The following is a 14969-nucleotide window of genomic DNA, read 5'->3' as shown; positions in this document are numbered from 1 at the left end:
AATTTGCTGTAAAATGATGACTAAGTCTAGACTGTCTTTGTAGCAATGATAGGACCACTGCATTACAACTATATTTTCTAAACATTTTTGCATTGTCTTGATTACCATGTCACCTACTTCATTAGTGAAGAAAATTCTCAGTCAGCAATTCAGCCGTTGATGCAAAGTGAAAAATAATTGGAGATACTTCCCCTCTATAACTTTCCATTATTAGTGAAACTAGCAGATTCTTTGTTCCTCTTCAGAAGGACACATTCAGGTTAGCCACAGACAAAGTTATTTTAAGACAAATAATTATACCCCCAAACTTTAAAATATGGGAATCTCATTTTAAAAGTCCTGTGAATCTGAGAAATGTGGTGTGCATGTAGGGCTGGGAGGCAGATTAGAATTTGAGAGTTTTTAATTCTTTAACTAACTCCCCTCGGTAAGCTGCATCAAGTTACTTACTTTTCAGCGATGGAAAGTGAGGTAGAGAGATTAATACTTGCTTCTCACAGAGGTTGAGGGGAGTAGGTTGCACCTTCTTCTTGGTTTTCCCTCATTAAGTTGTTCACACCCAAACAAAATGGAACTCCTATAAAACTAGTCCAGCTATTTCTCCTATAGATTGAGTAGGGGGGACAAGTTTATTTTTTTTTATATGTTTGAAAAATACTTGGAAGGTACTTAGGAAGTCTGGTGTCATCTAATGTCCAAAATAAAATATATATAAACTGCTATAGAAATATTTAAAGTTTTAAACAGCATATCCCTTCTCCCTCCCCCAATTACCTACCAGTCAATGAGATGCAAACTAAGTTGTGGGGCTCATATTATTTTACTCATTGAGGAGAAACATTAGGCTTGGACTTATACACATCAAGAAGGAAGGCCGAGTCTCTGTCCTTTACTTCTGTACTCATGTTAGGGCTGTGGTTTGACAGTAGTAGTTTTGTTCCTGGAAGTTACCTTTTGCTGTTAAGTTATTCCACTGAGTTAAAAAATTACATACCAACTCCACACATTTTCCAGGATTTCATATACTGGATATTGATTCATTTCAGAGCTGTCTTTAGGAAGGTTTATCATACTGTTAGAAAAAAATTTACGAGTTAGACAATAAGAGTCCCGTATGTCTTCTAAAGTATAGACGTGTAAGAGTCTTGAAGTTGTCACTCCCCCTCTTGGATCGCAACACTGAATCCTGGACTAAATATATGATCAAACATCTTGGGTTAAAAGCATTGATGGCACCTGTTTTTAGAGCTGGAGGAATTTTTCCTGATCATTTATAGTCCATGATATGCAAATAGGGCATTAGCTCTTCTTTAGTAAGTTGCACAATCAGCTTTTGTTGGATACAAAAGATTAACAGCACATAAATGTTGCACTTAAATAAAGGTTCTCAATTTGTCTCTTTATGAAGTACAGGTAGGCATGATCTGCAAAGTTTGAATCAGGAGCTGGAATCCCCTTAAACTTGGCTGTGATCGGAGATGGGAGGGTTTTTGGTCCGATTTCTATTATTTATTTGTACTGTGGTAATGCGTAGAAGCCCCAGTCATTGTTATGGCCAGGATCCAGCACCACTGAAGTCAATGGAAATTTTGCCACTGACTTCAAGGAGGGACCTTTTCCCTTCTCTTTTATTCCCCCACCTGGGAGAAATGTGAGAATAAGGAACACAAGCCACAAAGAAATTCAGGAGAGGAAGACTAACTTGATTATTTCATTGATTGACAAATATTACTGGATGGACTATCCACTAGAGCAATAAATACCAAAGTACCAAAAGACTTGGTGCATACCAAGTGCTCATTTCCAAAACTAAATATTACAAGAAAATTGTTTTACTTTCTGTCCGCAGTTCTCCCTTCTCCGCCCCACCCCAATTAACACTGTCATACTAAAACTAAGCTGTTGGTATACTTGAGAAATTAAAAAAAATTCAAGTTATAAAAATATTTCTGGTTACAGTGGTATTAATCAGGATTCCTCCCCACCCCGTTCATTGCAAATTATCTGACATTTCATTCTGATTTTGAGCAGTGGTTCCTACCCTTTGCAGACAATTGTACCTTTTTACCACATTAAGAACCTATTAATTGTACCACAGCTAGTTCCTGCTGCCTCCCAGTCAAGTGTGTGCACTCTGATCTGTAGTGATTGCTCTTGAGAGCACAGTGCTTGGGTTTGGAGTGTGTTTTAAGCTCTGTTGCAGGTTTCAGCTTGCACGGGGTGGGCAGAACAATTGGTGGGACATTGGCTCCCTATCCTTGCTCTGATGAAGAGCCTCTGAGCTAAGATATCGATCATAAAAGCTTGAGAACCATCCCTAGAGAGATTTATAGAACACTGTAGTTTCCACTGTCAAAGGCCAATTATTTGCTCTTTTAATAAAAGATCACCCCCTCAATGGCTCATTTCAGCATTCTAAGAAAATCCTTGCCTTTTAAAGTATTCTAGCTACCCAGTCATGTGGTTTTCATGTAGAGGAAGGTTAGCCTAATAAAAGGAACATGGATTAGGACAGCAGGTAAAACTAATACAATTTCATGGGAAGGGAACAAACTAACAGCAGTCTGTCAACTGTACAGTATTATTCTGCATCATTTATTTAAATACTTCTGTTTATGCATTTACAAACTTTCGTAGCTCTCCATCCATAACTCTGCTGGGTTTTTTTAGACACTATTGCAGAGTAATTTTAGCTACTGTAAAATGAGGTCCATGTACAAAACTAGGTGACAGATATAAAAAAAGAGGTTCCTTTCATATTTTTCATACCAGGAACAAAAGTGACCAAATGTAGGGAAAACACAAACTCAACCCCAAAGAAATGTCTCTTTCATAAGTACTACCTATGTCAGTGCTCAACTACAAGTCCTAAAATAGGATAGTTCATACTTTAATGGTGCAATGCATGTTTGTTAAAACTCCTGGCTGGGAATGTGCATCTCTAATGAACAAACAAAAGAAGAAAAGGCTACATGGGGAATGTTAAGTTCAGAAACCATCTAAATGGTATGGCACAAAACTCTAAGAAATTACACTGATTTACTAGCAGTATATTTTCATCCCAAACTTAATTTTGCATAAAAAGTTCCCTTTAAGAAATCTGTTGAATTCTTCAAAAACTAACATTTGACCTTCTGTGGTCTCCTATATTTAAGAAATAATCATTTGAAACACACCTCAATCTGGAGGCTTCCAAAGAATATTTAAGAACCAAATTTTCTTTTTTTTAAATGTATACCAATTTAACAGCTCAGATTCCCAATGTTAACCCTAGGAGGAAGAGGCAGCCAGATATGGCATTTCAGGATATTTACACGCATGGTACAAAAATGCCCAGGGGTATGAAACACCAGGAACACAGTTTGGCAGCACCCTCATTTACACCTGTAATTTTAAACTATTTATTACATTGTACTAACACACCAGATTCAAAGATGTGTACTCCCTTTAGGATGTGTAGGAGTTACCAGTATATTGTGATTGCATATTTAATATTGCACAATTGTATAAAAACATAAATACTAGCTATTCTAGTTTTTAAATACAAAATACAAGTCACATACTTTTTAGTCAATCCTTTTCAAGTGCAATTCAAGGGGTCTCTATGGTCCTTCCAATAAAAGGCAATTTTCATACTTTTGGCACAAGTATAACCCCCAATCACATGCCAACAAGATCTAATTACAATACATATGCCCAGATTTTTATAGTAGCAGTCATATACATACATATAAAAACAGGGTATTTACAGATGAACTAATCATACATAGAAGCAGCCTTAGTGGTTGAATCTGAACTCTTGTTTAGCGTTATTCATGTTGTTTTGAGAGGGATATGCGACCCTTTTGATTTATGCTGGTTGCTGTGGGTTCACATTCACGGGAGGAGGATGTCCTAGGAGACCAATACGCTGTTTCTGCTTCCTCTGTTCTGTCATCTGGAAAATTAAAAAGTTTGCTCATTAGACCGAGACACTTCCTGTACGTCAGCTCACAGAATGAACCATCGCTGTATTTGTGGTTAGGGTTTATTCTGAAACCCACTTTCTACAAATAATGCACTTCCGGCTGCTAAACATGAATAGATTAAAAAGGTCAATCATATCCCCTGTTTTGTGAACCCAGCAGGGGATATCTGTGAACCTGCTCATGTGACTAAGTATTCAGAGATGACGGATGCTGTTTTGCAAAAAAATGTTCTGTGAAGGGCCACATTACTGACATGAAATTAACCTAGATGATAGCTTTCAAAAACTTCCTGTGTTGATAATTCTCTGTAGACTTCCCACTATTTCCACAACTTATTTGGGGAAAGTAGGGGTACTGTGTATTGGGAGACTTCATCTCAGTCTGAAAATATCAACTGTTTGTAGAAATTCACTCTTGGGTCACAAGAATGCAAGCATCCCTCCTGATTTGCCAAAGCTGAGATAGGAGGCAATAATGCAAAATAAGGGACACAGGAGCAAAACTACATATTTTTCCACAAAACATTTTCTGTAACCTCAGTCCCAAAATTCTGGATGTTTGCCAATAATAATTTATATCAAATGTAATACCACCACCAAATTTGAGAGGGAAGAAGGTATACGAGCTAAAGAGAGTGACACTCCTAACAGAGAAGCATATCCCTTCATTATTGTGATCCAGAGCACAGCAAAGCAGCCATCATCCATGTTTCTTTGCGTTCAACCCCTCCCAACACCTTGTTAGAAATCTGCTAAGGTCTGAAAGCCTGAGAGAACCCACACACCAGTTTAATCAGTAACACTGGCATTTCTGTGGTCCCCATCATCCTAGAATATGAGCATTTCATGAACATTAATGAATTTATCCTCACATCACCCCTGAAGAAGGTAAGTATCTCCATTCTACAGAAACTGACGCAGAAGGAGATATAGGGTGTGTTTACACTGCAATTAAAAACCCACAGCTCGCTGTGTCAGCTGACTTGGGCTTGCAGGATTCGGGTTCAGGCCGAACATCTACACTGCAATTAAACAGATCCCTTGGCCTGAGCCCTGCGAGCCTGAGTCAGCTGACACGGGCCAGCTGTCGATTTTTAATTGCAGTGTAGACATACTCATAGGGCCTGATTTTCAAAGGTGCTGAGCTGTAGGTGCTCAGCACTTCTGAAGAGCAGGCCTGAAGTGACTGACCCGAAGTCACACAGGAAATCTTTGGCAGGGAGTAGAACTCAGGCTCCCTAACTTCAGCCTAACACCAGATGATTCTTCCTTGGATAACATGGGTACTGTTCAGCCTCCATCACATTACCATCACAATGGCTGCAAATTCCAAGACTTACATAAAAGTGCTGAGACCCAACCTTCTTACTGCTCATCCCCCATGGCATTACTTGGTCAACCCACAAAAGGACCACAATCTTGTTCCATTTTTATTGCTTCTTCCCCTGGACTGAGCATACTGAAACTTAATAAAAATAAATGGAGCCAGGCTACCATGCATCTGTCAAGATACTTAGAGTTTTTTAATCAATACTCCTTCCGTTCTGTTTTAGGAGTTACTTTAATATAATAAACATTTACATTGAATAGCAAGTTGTAAGAAACCAGTCTCTAGATATTGTTCCCACTCTACCAAAATTTAGCATCCAAACCAGATAGAGCTTATACAATAATTTTTCATTAAAAAGTTGAGCTACAATGTGAATTTCCACCATTTTTCAAATCATATGAATTGTTATTGGCCCTTGTTTTGGCTTGGAATTCATTTGAACCAAATAGTGCTTTTTCTATCATGTCTATATTCATGCAGGTTACTAATCTGTGTAATTGTTCGGTTTTGGGACATTTCACTCCAAATACTGACTAATATAATTGATAGGGACAGTAAATCAATGCCAAGATAAGAGATAGCCTGTTTGCATTTTCAGCTCTCTACCAGTAAACACACTTGAGCAGATTTACATAAAATCTATATGTTGAGAGACCGAATAAATTCTCCCTTTCTAAGGTCAGGCACTGAATAATTAAAGTATGGAGTTTGCCATGGCAAGATGAGTCAACCAGACTGGATTGCCGTGAACAATCTTCAGAATTATCCTTTTGCTACTACCTTTCATTAGAGGACTGAAAAGCATTTTAAATACCATTAATTAATTAATCTAATCACCTCTATGATGTACATATCTGTAAATATGCTCCTTTAACCAATGGGTAAAGGTCACAATCTAACTTTCATAGAAGGAGACTGTTTCAAATGGAGCTGAATCAGGTTGTGTCTTTCTCAAAGTCACACCAAAGGAGTGGAGCAGCACTCAGGTCCTAGCTCAGTTCCCCTACTCTAACCCCTAGATTTCCTAATGCTATATGGGGTTTGAAGTGTGTGTTATTTTTTAAAATATAATTAACTACTTAATACAAACAGAGAAAACCTATTTGTAGGTTTTATTTCCATTATTCTATTATTTCCACTGGAGAAATTAATAAAACATATGCTTTCAGAGGGGGCAAGGTTTTGAGTAGCAATTGGATTCAAACAATTAGATATGAAGGAGGCACGCAAAATGGTAAAAGAATGAGGGAAGGACAGTAGTTAAACAGAATGCTAAATTTTGATACAAGTTTAGTTAACAGGAGGAATTAATTTTTTTAAGGAAAGCATAAGCTGACTAAATGCAAGTTGAAAACAAAATGAAACCTAGATGCAGAATCACATTGTTCTAGTATGGCGTTTGGAAGCGTCAAAGACCCCATGGAGCAATTTTTGTCTTGATCTGGAGAGTGAGTAACTTAACTGGAGAGGGAGTTACTTTTGTAACTTGTTGCTTTAATGCCTTTTGCAAGTGCTTCATACTCATTTACAGTAATGAATTAAAAATGGTCAGATTTTCAATAGTTCCTGGTGCATTTTTATTTTATTTCAAAGGCATTTTCAAAGTGGACACACAGAATTTCAGTTTTAATGACAGTTACAATCCCCAGAAACTTGTAGGATCAGTCAGATCACAAAGCAAACAAATGAAAGATTTGCCCTTTATTTGATTCAGAACAATCCCTGAGCTAGCTCCTCTTCCTGGAGACAGTTCTTCCTAATATGATGGAGAGATGTACTAGTTTTGTCTCATAATTGGAGCATCCTGCAACTTAAGCAGGGTTATCTCAGTGACAGTACTTAGGGGAATTCCTAAGAGCTATCACATTAATGAAGCTGGTTTCCTCTTCTGCCTTTGCAGTGAAGTAGCTATCTAAAAGCTCATTTTCACAAAGAACAAGGGAAGGTTCTTTGTGCTTGGGCAGTAGAAAGTTGCAAGCTTTAGAAATAAATACATCTGGGGCATGATCCAAGGCCTGACTGAAATTGATGGAAAGAATCCCATTGACTGCAGTGGATATGAGTCAGACCCTCTAACAGGAAGACCTACGTCACATGTTTAAGATAACTGTTTCCAGGCAAAGTGGCATGACAGCGACCCAATGAGTATATTAAGGCATAGATAAGAGAGGATTTGGTTTGGAGAGAAACATTATGGAAAGTAGCAAAATTCTGGCGCTCCAGACAAGATAACTGCAATTATAGAAAGAAAAGGAGTACTAGTGGCACCTTAGAGACTAACCAATTTATTTGAGCATAAGCTTTTGTGAGCTACAGCTCACTTCATCGGATGTTATTTACAGAAGTTATTTATGAAGGCTTCTGCAGTGCCATAAGAACTGGTGAAAAACTAAGCAACTCAGTCAAGTCAAAGTGTGGTGTAAGACCAGGGGGCACGGAATCACCATCACTTTTCATCATGTTCTGAAACTGGACACTAAATGTCAGACGAGTGGGAGGGCTGGAGATTGGATGATCTAGAGTTAAATTTGTAAACCTATGCAGATGATGTTGTGCAACTGGCAGACACAGTTGAACTGATAATATTCTTTGCTACCTTGAAAAACTGTTGCAGTCGACTTGGACTTACAATAAATACTCGTATGAAAAAGTGGTTGCATCTTGGAAAAGGGATAATAGATGAAGTTTCCATAGAACAAGTAGAATCTTATGTGTATCTAGGAAGTCTGATCAGTGCCAACGGTTCCATCAAGCACGAGGTTAAAAGAAGATGTGACTTAGCCACAAAATTATTGACTGATGAAAATATATATTTGGCACAAAGTGAAAATTGATTAGATTACCGTACTACAAGTATTACTGTATGGTAATACTGTGACGAAGCAGGGCTCTTCTTAATGTTTCCTCTGAATAGTGTGGGGGTGCCTCAGTTTCCCCTATAGAGTTCTTAAGTATCTAGGTGGTGTATGATCATTGCAGAGCCCTAAAGGGCAGGTGTGTGCAGGGGTCTGGACACAGAGAATGGCCAACACCCTGTTTCCTGGCAACTGATGGCCTGGCCCTTCCCCGCTGCAAGGTGAGAGCTAAAGGGTTGAAGACAAAGAGATCAGGTGACCTCCTGGCCCGGGAAAGGGACAAAGCCCAGAGGAGGAGGGGCTGGAGAGAGTTTCAGTTTGGGGCTGACTGGGGACATGGAGTGAAGTACAGATGTGGTTGTCTAGCTCACTGCCCCCCAAAATGGACCCGGCTGAGGGGTCCTGTTCTCTGCACCTACAAGCTCTGTTTTAGACCATGTTCCTGTCATCTAATAAACCTTCTGTTTTACAGGCTAGCTGAGAGTCATGTCTGACTGTGAAGTTGGGGTGCAGGACCCTCTGGCTTCCCCAGGAGCCTGCCTGGGCGGACTCGCTGTGGGAAGCGCACGGAAGGGCAGAGGATGCTGAATGCTCCGAGGTCAGACCCAGGAAGGTGGAAGTTGTGTGAGCTGTCTCCTTAAGACAGTCTGCTCACAGAAAGGAGACTTCCCCCGAGTCCTGATTGGCTTCATAGGGAGCTGTTCCAGAGCATCGCCCGGGGACTCCATGACAAATACATTCAAAAGCATCTGGCAGTCTGGATTTGGCCCAGGGTCCACCTATTGACTACCCCGGCATTAACCTGACTGATTCTCACCACCAGAAGAGCAGAGCACGTAGTGGAAAAAAGGACAGTGAGCATCTCAGCCAATACTCTCTTGCAAAGACTAACTACTTTATCAATAAAAAGAAAAGGAGTACTTGTGGCACCTTAGAGACTAACCAATTTATCTGAGCATAAGCTTTCGTGAGCTACAGCTCACTTCATCCGATGAAGTGAGCCGTAGCTCACGAAAGCTTATGCTCAGATAAATTGGTTAGTCTCTAAGGTGCCACAAGTACTCCTTTTCTTTTTGCGAATACAGACTAACACGGCTGTTACTCTGAAACCTACTTTATCAATGTAAATTTCCTATCCAGAAAATGCACTCCTGAGAGTAGATTCCTTGGCTGGGTTTTCCTATCCTGCTTGCACAGTGTACTGTTCTGAAACTACAAAGCAAGCGTATAATAAAATAGTTCAGTTAAAAACCAGCAACATTTTAATTCACTTCATACTCTGTGCTCAGTTACACATAATTTTTCCTAGCCAGCCTGCTGGCAAGATTATGTCCCATGCACCATAAAACCTTCAGCTGTAACTCTAACAGCAGTACATGGAGACCTGAACAACAGGAATTTTGCCAGTTAGGAAGCATGGTGCAAATTATAGATTTGTGCCAGGCAGGTAGTATTTGTCTTCAGTGAACTATTATCTCCTGACAGATAACAGTCTGTTTCTAATATAGATTAAGTTTGGATTGTAATAGTGGCTACCTGCAGTATGGTGCATCTCATTTAATTCAAAGTGGAACTAATCCCAGTTTAAAATGGGAATTACAATAATAGAAACACCCCTAGGAAGAGGCTCAGTGGCAACAACCAATCAGTTTAGAGAAAGTTGTCAACCATTTTACAATAGGAAAAATCAAACGTTGAAGAGATAATGAGACAAATTCAGTGACTACTTGTGGCCTGTGCAACTCCATCAACTGCTCTGGGATTCCATGATGTGCAAGTTAGCAAAGAATTTTACCCAATGCCTACATCTATAAACTCAATTAATTAAGGTGTCGGTGTGTTCTTCTGGTTCAGGTTATTGTTCAAAGCTGTATAACTAGTAATTTTGTGCTATATAAAATTTCAGACAAGCCACAGCATTTCTCCCTTTATCTTCAGTTGGACACTTCAAGCACAAAATGGAAAAGGGTTTTGGCCCTCGAGCTTTCTTGGGGAGGCCCATCTCTGAGATGAATATGGTCCAAAAGAACCTGCCCCAAGCTGCTTCCGCTGTTAATAGCAAATAGTAAAGAAGCACCTACGATTGAACCATATTGATCTCCTGACAGCAGTGGCTCCAGGTGGTATCCCCACAAAACATGGATTTTTGCCATGTGGGCCAAGGTTTCCCATTTGTAGGCCGACAGGAAGTATTGTGTAAAAAGGGAAGAGATATGGTCTAAATAACTATTTAAAGTGTTCTTTGAGGGTCTGTGTCCATTTAAACAGAGGAAAATGGGAACAGAGAACCAAGAACTGTGTTGCTTGGGACACTCCTTCAGTTTTTCTTCACAGGGATGTTGCTGTTGAAAACTGAATAAAAGCAATTTCAGGGCAATATTCGCCGGTACAGGGTAAATTACCAGACTCCCTTTTTGGATGCCTGTGGTTAAGTGCTGGAGCTGCCTTCTTTGCTGTCACACATGTATGGATGATGTAGCCACAAGTACCTCGAGTATGTAACAATAAGAGAGTGGTCACTAGGTTGCATAAGAGTTTGCGGATATTTCTGCATATTTTGGGATTTAGCAGTGTACAGACTTCCAACAAAACACACATACGAAGACCAGAATACAATAAAATTCACTAGAGTAAAAATTTCATGAAGGGTAACTTTCTATACAACTTGCATTTCACCTTGGGATGTCATCCGTAATAAAATATTCATAGTTTGCCAGGCCACACAGTCACAGGAAAGAGTAATGTTTCTAAAAGAAATCTATCCTTAAATGTTTAAGAACCATTGCAATAACTATGTAAAGGAAGGATCTAGAACAAAAGTTAACATTCAAATCCTTGAGTTCTCACTCTAGTGTTATTGTCAATTAGAAGTCAGTGTATTACAACCAAGTCTGCTGAGTAACACTGACCCATAACTGAAGTTGCAATTGGTAATCTTTACTATACAAGGCAATGGGCAGTGTCATACAAGATATTTTCATGATTTAGGGGGATTACTCTATACTCTCAGGGTAAGAAATCATTATATACACAGCTCACAATATGAACTTGATTTGTTTTTTAGAACAAGTTTTACTTTTTAAAAGATGGGTAAATTGGAAAATGTTCAGTTCTGTTAGAACTGGACAGTTCGGTTGGCTGTATGACTGGAATTTGGATTGGTGATTCTTCTAAACTTGCGAGTTCGTTGTGGCAGCAGTGAACAAGGAGTTCTGCACATTGTTTGTATAGTCAGTTAAATTGTAAACATCCAATTCCCAATACAGATCAATCCAGATTTTACAAAACTCTTTAATCCAAAATGCCTTTCTATCCCCAGCTTTACAGCAAGTGATTGCAAATTCCCCTAATTTTCCAAATGTTCGGGGAGGTTCCAGTACTCTCCATCCAATTGAAGTTTATCAGTAGCTAATCCCCCTCACTGCAACTGTGTTTTGCTAGAACTTCGTTACCTGATCTTTAAGCTCTGACAGCTGGCCAGAGAGGTTGGTTACCAGCTTCATGGTAGATTCTAGCTTTTCCTGCAAGTTCCTGAGTTCATTCTGTTCTCCTTCAGAATCGCTGCTTACAAGGGACATGGCGCGCATCCTAGGGAACCAATCAAGGTTTCTTTCCTGGAATTCAGACACAAGGACATGATTATTACTAGACAAGGACAAAACTGTGCGTGTGGCTGTGCGCGCGCAAATCTTCAGCACATGATGATATTATTCAGTCACAAGCTCTCAATAGTTCAAACTTTCAGTTTTATTTGCACCCTGTTGGGAGATTTCTAGAACTGCCTCACCACAGAATTTCATCACTGGAGAGACAGGACAGCACTGCAGAGTAAGAGGGATAAAGGTTTTGTAGCCTACGTTTCCCCTTTCCTGCCAATGTACTCCTTCAGCCTTAAGAACAGGTATATTCCACCATAACATACGAGTCCTCTACTACGAACTGGCCATAGTTAATACTTGAAGATGCATTAACCAGTGTTAGAAATCAGCAGTCAGAATTCTGGAGCCTACTGCCATCCAGCCTCCTATCCACAGATATACAGGGATTCTTCCTTGAACTGCTATAACTGAGATCTAAATTGGCTGCTTAATCCAAACCTGCTTCACAAGGGAAAAAATAAAGAATTTAAATAGTGCTTTGCAAAGACATTCATAGCAATCCCGTTGGCTTCCTTATTGCTACAGTCTCCCATTATGAGACACACCTTTTCAAAGCACATAGTCAAGATGAACATGCTAGATGTGGCCTTGAACAGTCATGTTTGAGAATTAGGGCTGTGGAAAATTTTGTCAAAACTGTTTATTTGACAGGAAAAAAAATTACTTATCACAAAGTGCTTGCTTTCTGGAGAAATTTTTTTCTAGTGAAAACACCCAAATACTGCCCCAGCTGAAAATCAAAAAATGTTGGTTGAAATTTTTTGCGGTATAAGCAATTACTCTAGTTGCAATGGGGGTGTAATTTGATAATTAGGGAACAGGGAAGTGGTCTGCGGGATCACAAATAGGTAGAAAAACTGATCCAAGAGACACACACAGGATGAGAGCGTTGCCAACTCTCACGATTTTATCAAAAGTCTTGTGATATTTGGTGGTTTTCTTAAAGCAAGAGACAAGTAAACAAGACAAGAATTTCAAGTTTCAAGAAGACAAGTAAACCTGGAGACAAGTAAACACCACAAGAATTTCAAGTTTCATTTACCAAAAAAATAATAATAAAAAAAAAACTCTAGCCCTCATAGTTGTGGAGAAGGACTGAAAACGTGACCTCCAGGCATCCTAATTGATCACTCAGAAAACAGGCAGCAAATAAAAAGAATCCAAAATATATCATTTTTGGAAGATATCTTGAGTTTGGGGGATATGGCATTTTAACAACTTGGGGTTGAGGGTACTGGTATTATGGTGGTTCAGAGCTGCCACTGGCCTGCTGGGTGACCTTGGGCAAGTCACATCACCTCTGTGCCTCAGTTTCCCCTCAACGGTAAAAGGGGATAATGCTATTGATTCCATTTGTACAGTGCTTTGAGATCTGTGGAGGAAGAGCACTCTATACGAGCTGGGTACTATTAGTAATTATTATGAAAAAGTTTAAAAATCTCTGCTAAGGGTTAACAGGCTGTGTAGGAATTTTGTTTATGGAGGTATTTTTACCACAAGACGGTATGTACCACATGTTGCCAATCAATTTTAGATAGCTTAATCACTTCACTGCTGCTTCATTATACACGGCTTGTATGTCTGGCCAACACTCAAAGTTTATCTGGTAACATCCAGCTGTAACTGAACCGAAATGCCCAGTCAAATAACAAGTCTGGCTGAAGGGGTGGGCAGGTATCAAGCAGGGAAGGATTAAAGGGACAAAATAATGCAGTAAAGCACAGTGATTGCAAGTTGGATGGGCCCCCTTTACTTACAACCCCCGCCCCCCAAACACCTTTTTTTAACCCAATATAATTGTTTAGACCCCTTTACTAAAATAAAGAGCTAAAGGCATAATAGTCAATATGTGTACACACATACACAGTTCTAACCTCCTCCATTCCACCTGAAGAGAAAACAAACAATGAGTTTAATTTTGTTTTTAAAAACACAACCAGCACCACAAAAAGAAGCAAGGGAAAAAGGACAGTTTCATCTAGAATTTTGTCCCAAGTTTTTTTTCTGTGAAACAAACACACTAAAACCTTAAAACTAAGTTGATGAAAAATGAATCAAAAACGAAAAGGGGAATGTTTAAAGGTCATTTGCTGGCAAGCCTGCTGTGTCTGTAAGTACTGCAGTCTACCCCTGTGTCATGGATCCCAAAGCCTGCGTGTCTCCCAGGAGGATCCCGTTCGCACAGAAAAATTCTATTCAAGGTTGAAGAAAAGGTTTATCGTGATGATCTAGTTTCTGTTGAACTTTAAGCAAAGCACCAAGGTCTCTTTAAAGACATAGCCGTACATCTTTTGGTCACAAGCTTTGGTATTTTTTTTTTTTAATACACTAAGGGAGCCATAAACTTGAAGCTCCACTCCTAATCTGTTTCCCTGCCTCCACACCCCCCCCACCAGTTACTACTGGCATCCTGCATACCAATGTTGTTATGTACTGTCTGCTGTGGTCCTCCTACAAGCCGAAGCAGCACGATCCTGGCTGTGCAGTCAGCTCCCTCTTCCCGTCACAGTAGCAGCTTCCTCTGTTTAAACAGACGAACTGACTAAAGCCACTGACGGAAGTTGGCTAACCACAGTGCTGGGTTTCGGATTAGCTCTTTTCTAGGTAAAGTTGGAAAAGTCCCTGTAAAGCAAATATCATTACAATCTCAGACATGGGGGCGATGTTGACCAGCCTCTTAAAATGTCCATGCTTGGAAATGTAAAAAAAAAGAAAAAAAAGAGGAAACTGTCGTGCATGATGCAGATGTGATGCATTCTGAGAAGGGGTTGCTTTTCCCTGCTTCCACTGAAAGTCTGTTCTAAGAAAGGTTTCTAATGCAACCTCAGTTAAAAACATGTCCAGTGGTTAAAATGGGCAGAAAGAAGGTACCCTTTGATAAATTAAAGATGGACTAACCATGTTCCTCAAGAATCACATTTTCAAAAGCAAGCACGATATAGAGGCACAAATCTGGGTTCTAGCCTCAGCTCTGCCACTGAAGTGCCATGTGGCCTTGGGGGAAGTCATTACTACTATGCTGGGCCTCTGTTTACTCATCTGAATATTGAAAATGAAAAGCATGAAAATGAAAAGCATGATGCCTGGGTTTTTTTTTTTTTTGAGGTGAGATGAATGAAAGAATCCCACTGGTTTCTTTCTCCACCTCACATCAAGCT

At 39.6% G+C, this 14969-nt stretch overlaps 1 protein-coding gene across 5 annotated transcripts in view; it reads right to left on the bottom strand.

Moving 5' to 3' along the window:
- Positions 1-1986: 1986 nt before the first annotated feature.
- Positions 1987-14969, bottom strand: part of ITPR1 (inositol 1,4,5-trisphosphate receptor type 1) — a 255631-nt gene continuing 242648 nt past the window's right edge. For all 5 annotated transcript variants that reach the window (XM_074957539.1, XM_074957538.1, XM_074957540.1 and 2 more), the window contains 2 exons: positions 11605-11766; positions 1987-3937 (listed from right to left, as the gene is read on the bottom strand). In XM_074957539.1, coding sequence (XP_074813640.1) covers positions 3851-3937; positions 11605-11766 — 249 coding nt within the window. In that variant the 3' untranslated portion in view covers positions 1987-3850. The remainder of the gene's footprint in view (positions 3938-11604; positions 11767-14969) is intronic.

The sequence above is a fragment of the Natator depressus genome, chromosome 7 (genome assembly GCF_965152275.1).
Source record: "Natator depressus isolate rNatDep1 chromosome 7, rNatDep2.hap1, whole genome shotgun sequence".
Lineage (NCBI taxonomy): Eukaryota > Metazoa > Chordata > Testudines > Cheloniidae > Natator > Natator depressus.
This window is presented reverse-complemented; position numbering and strand designations above follow the sequence as displayed.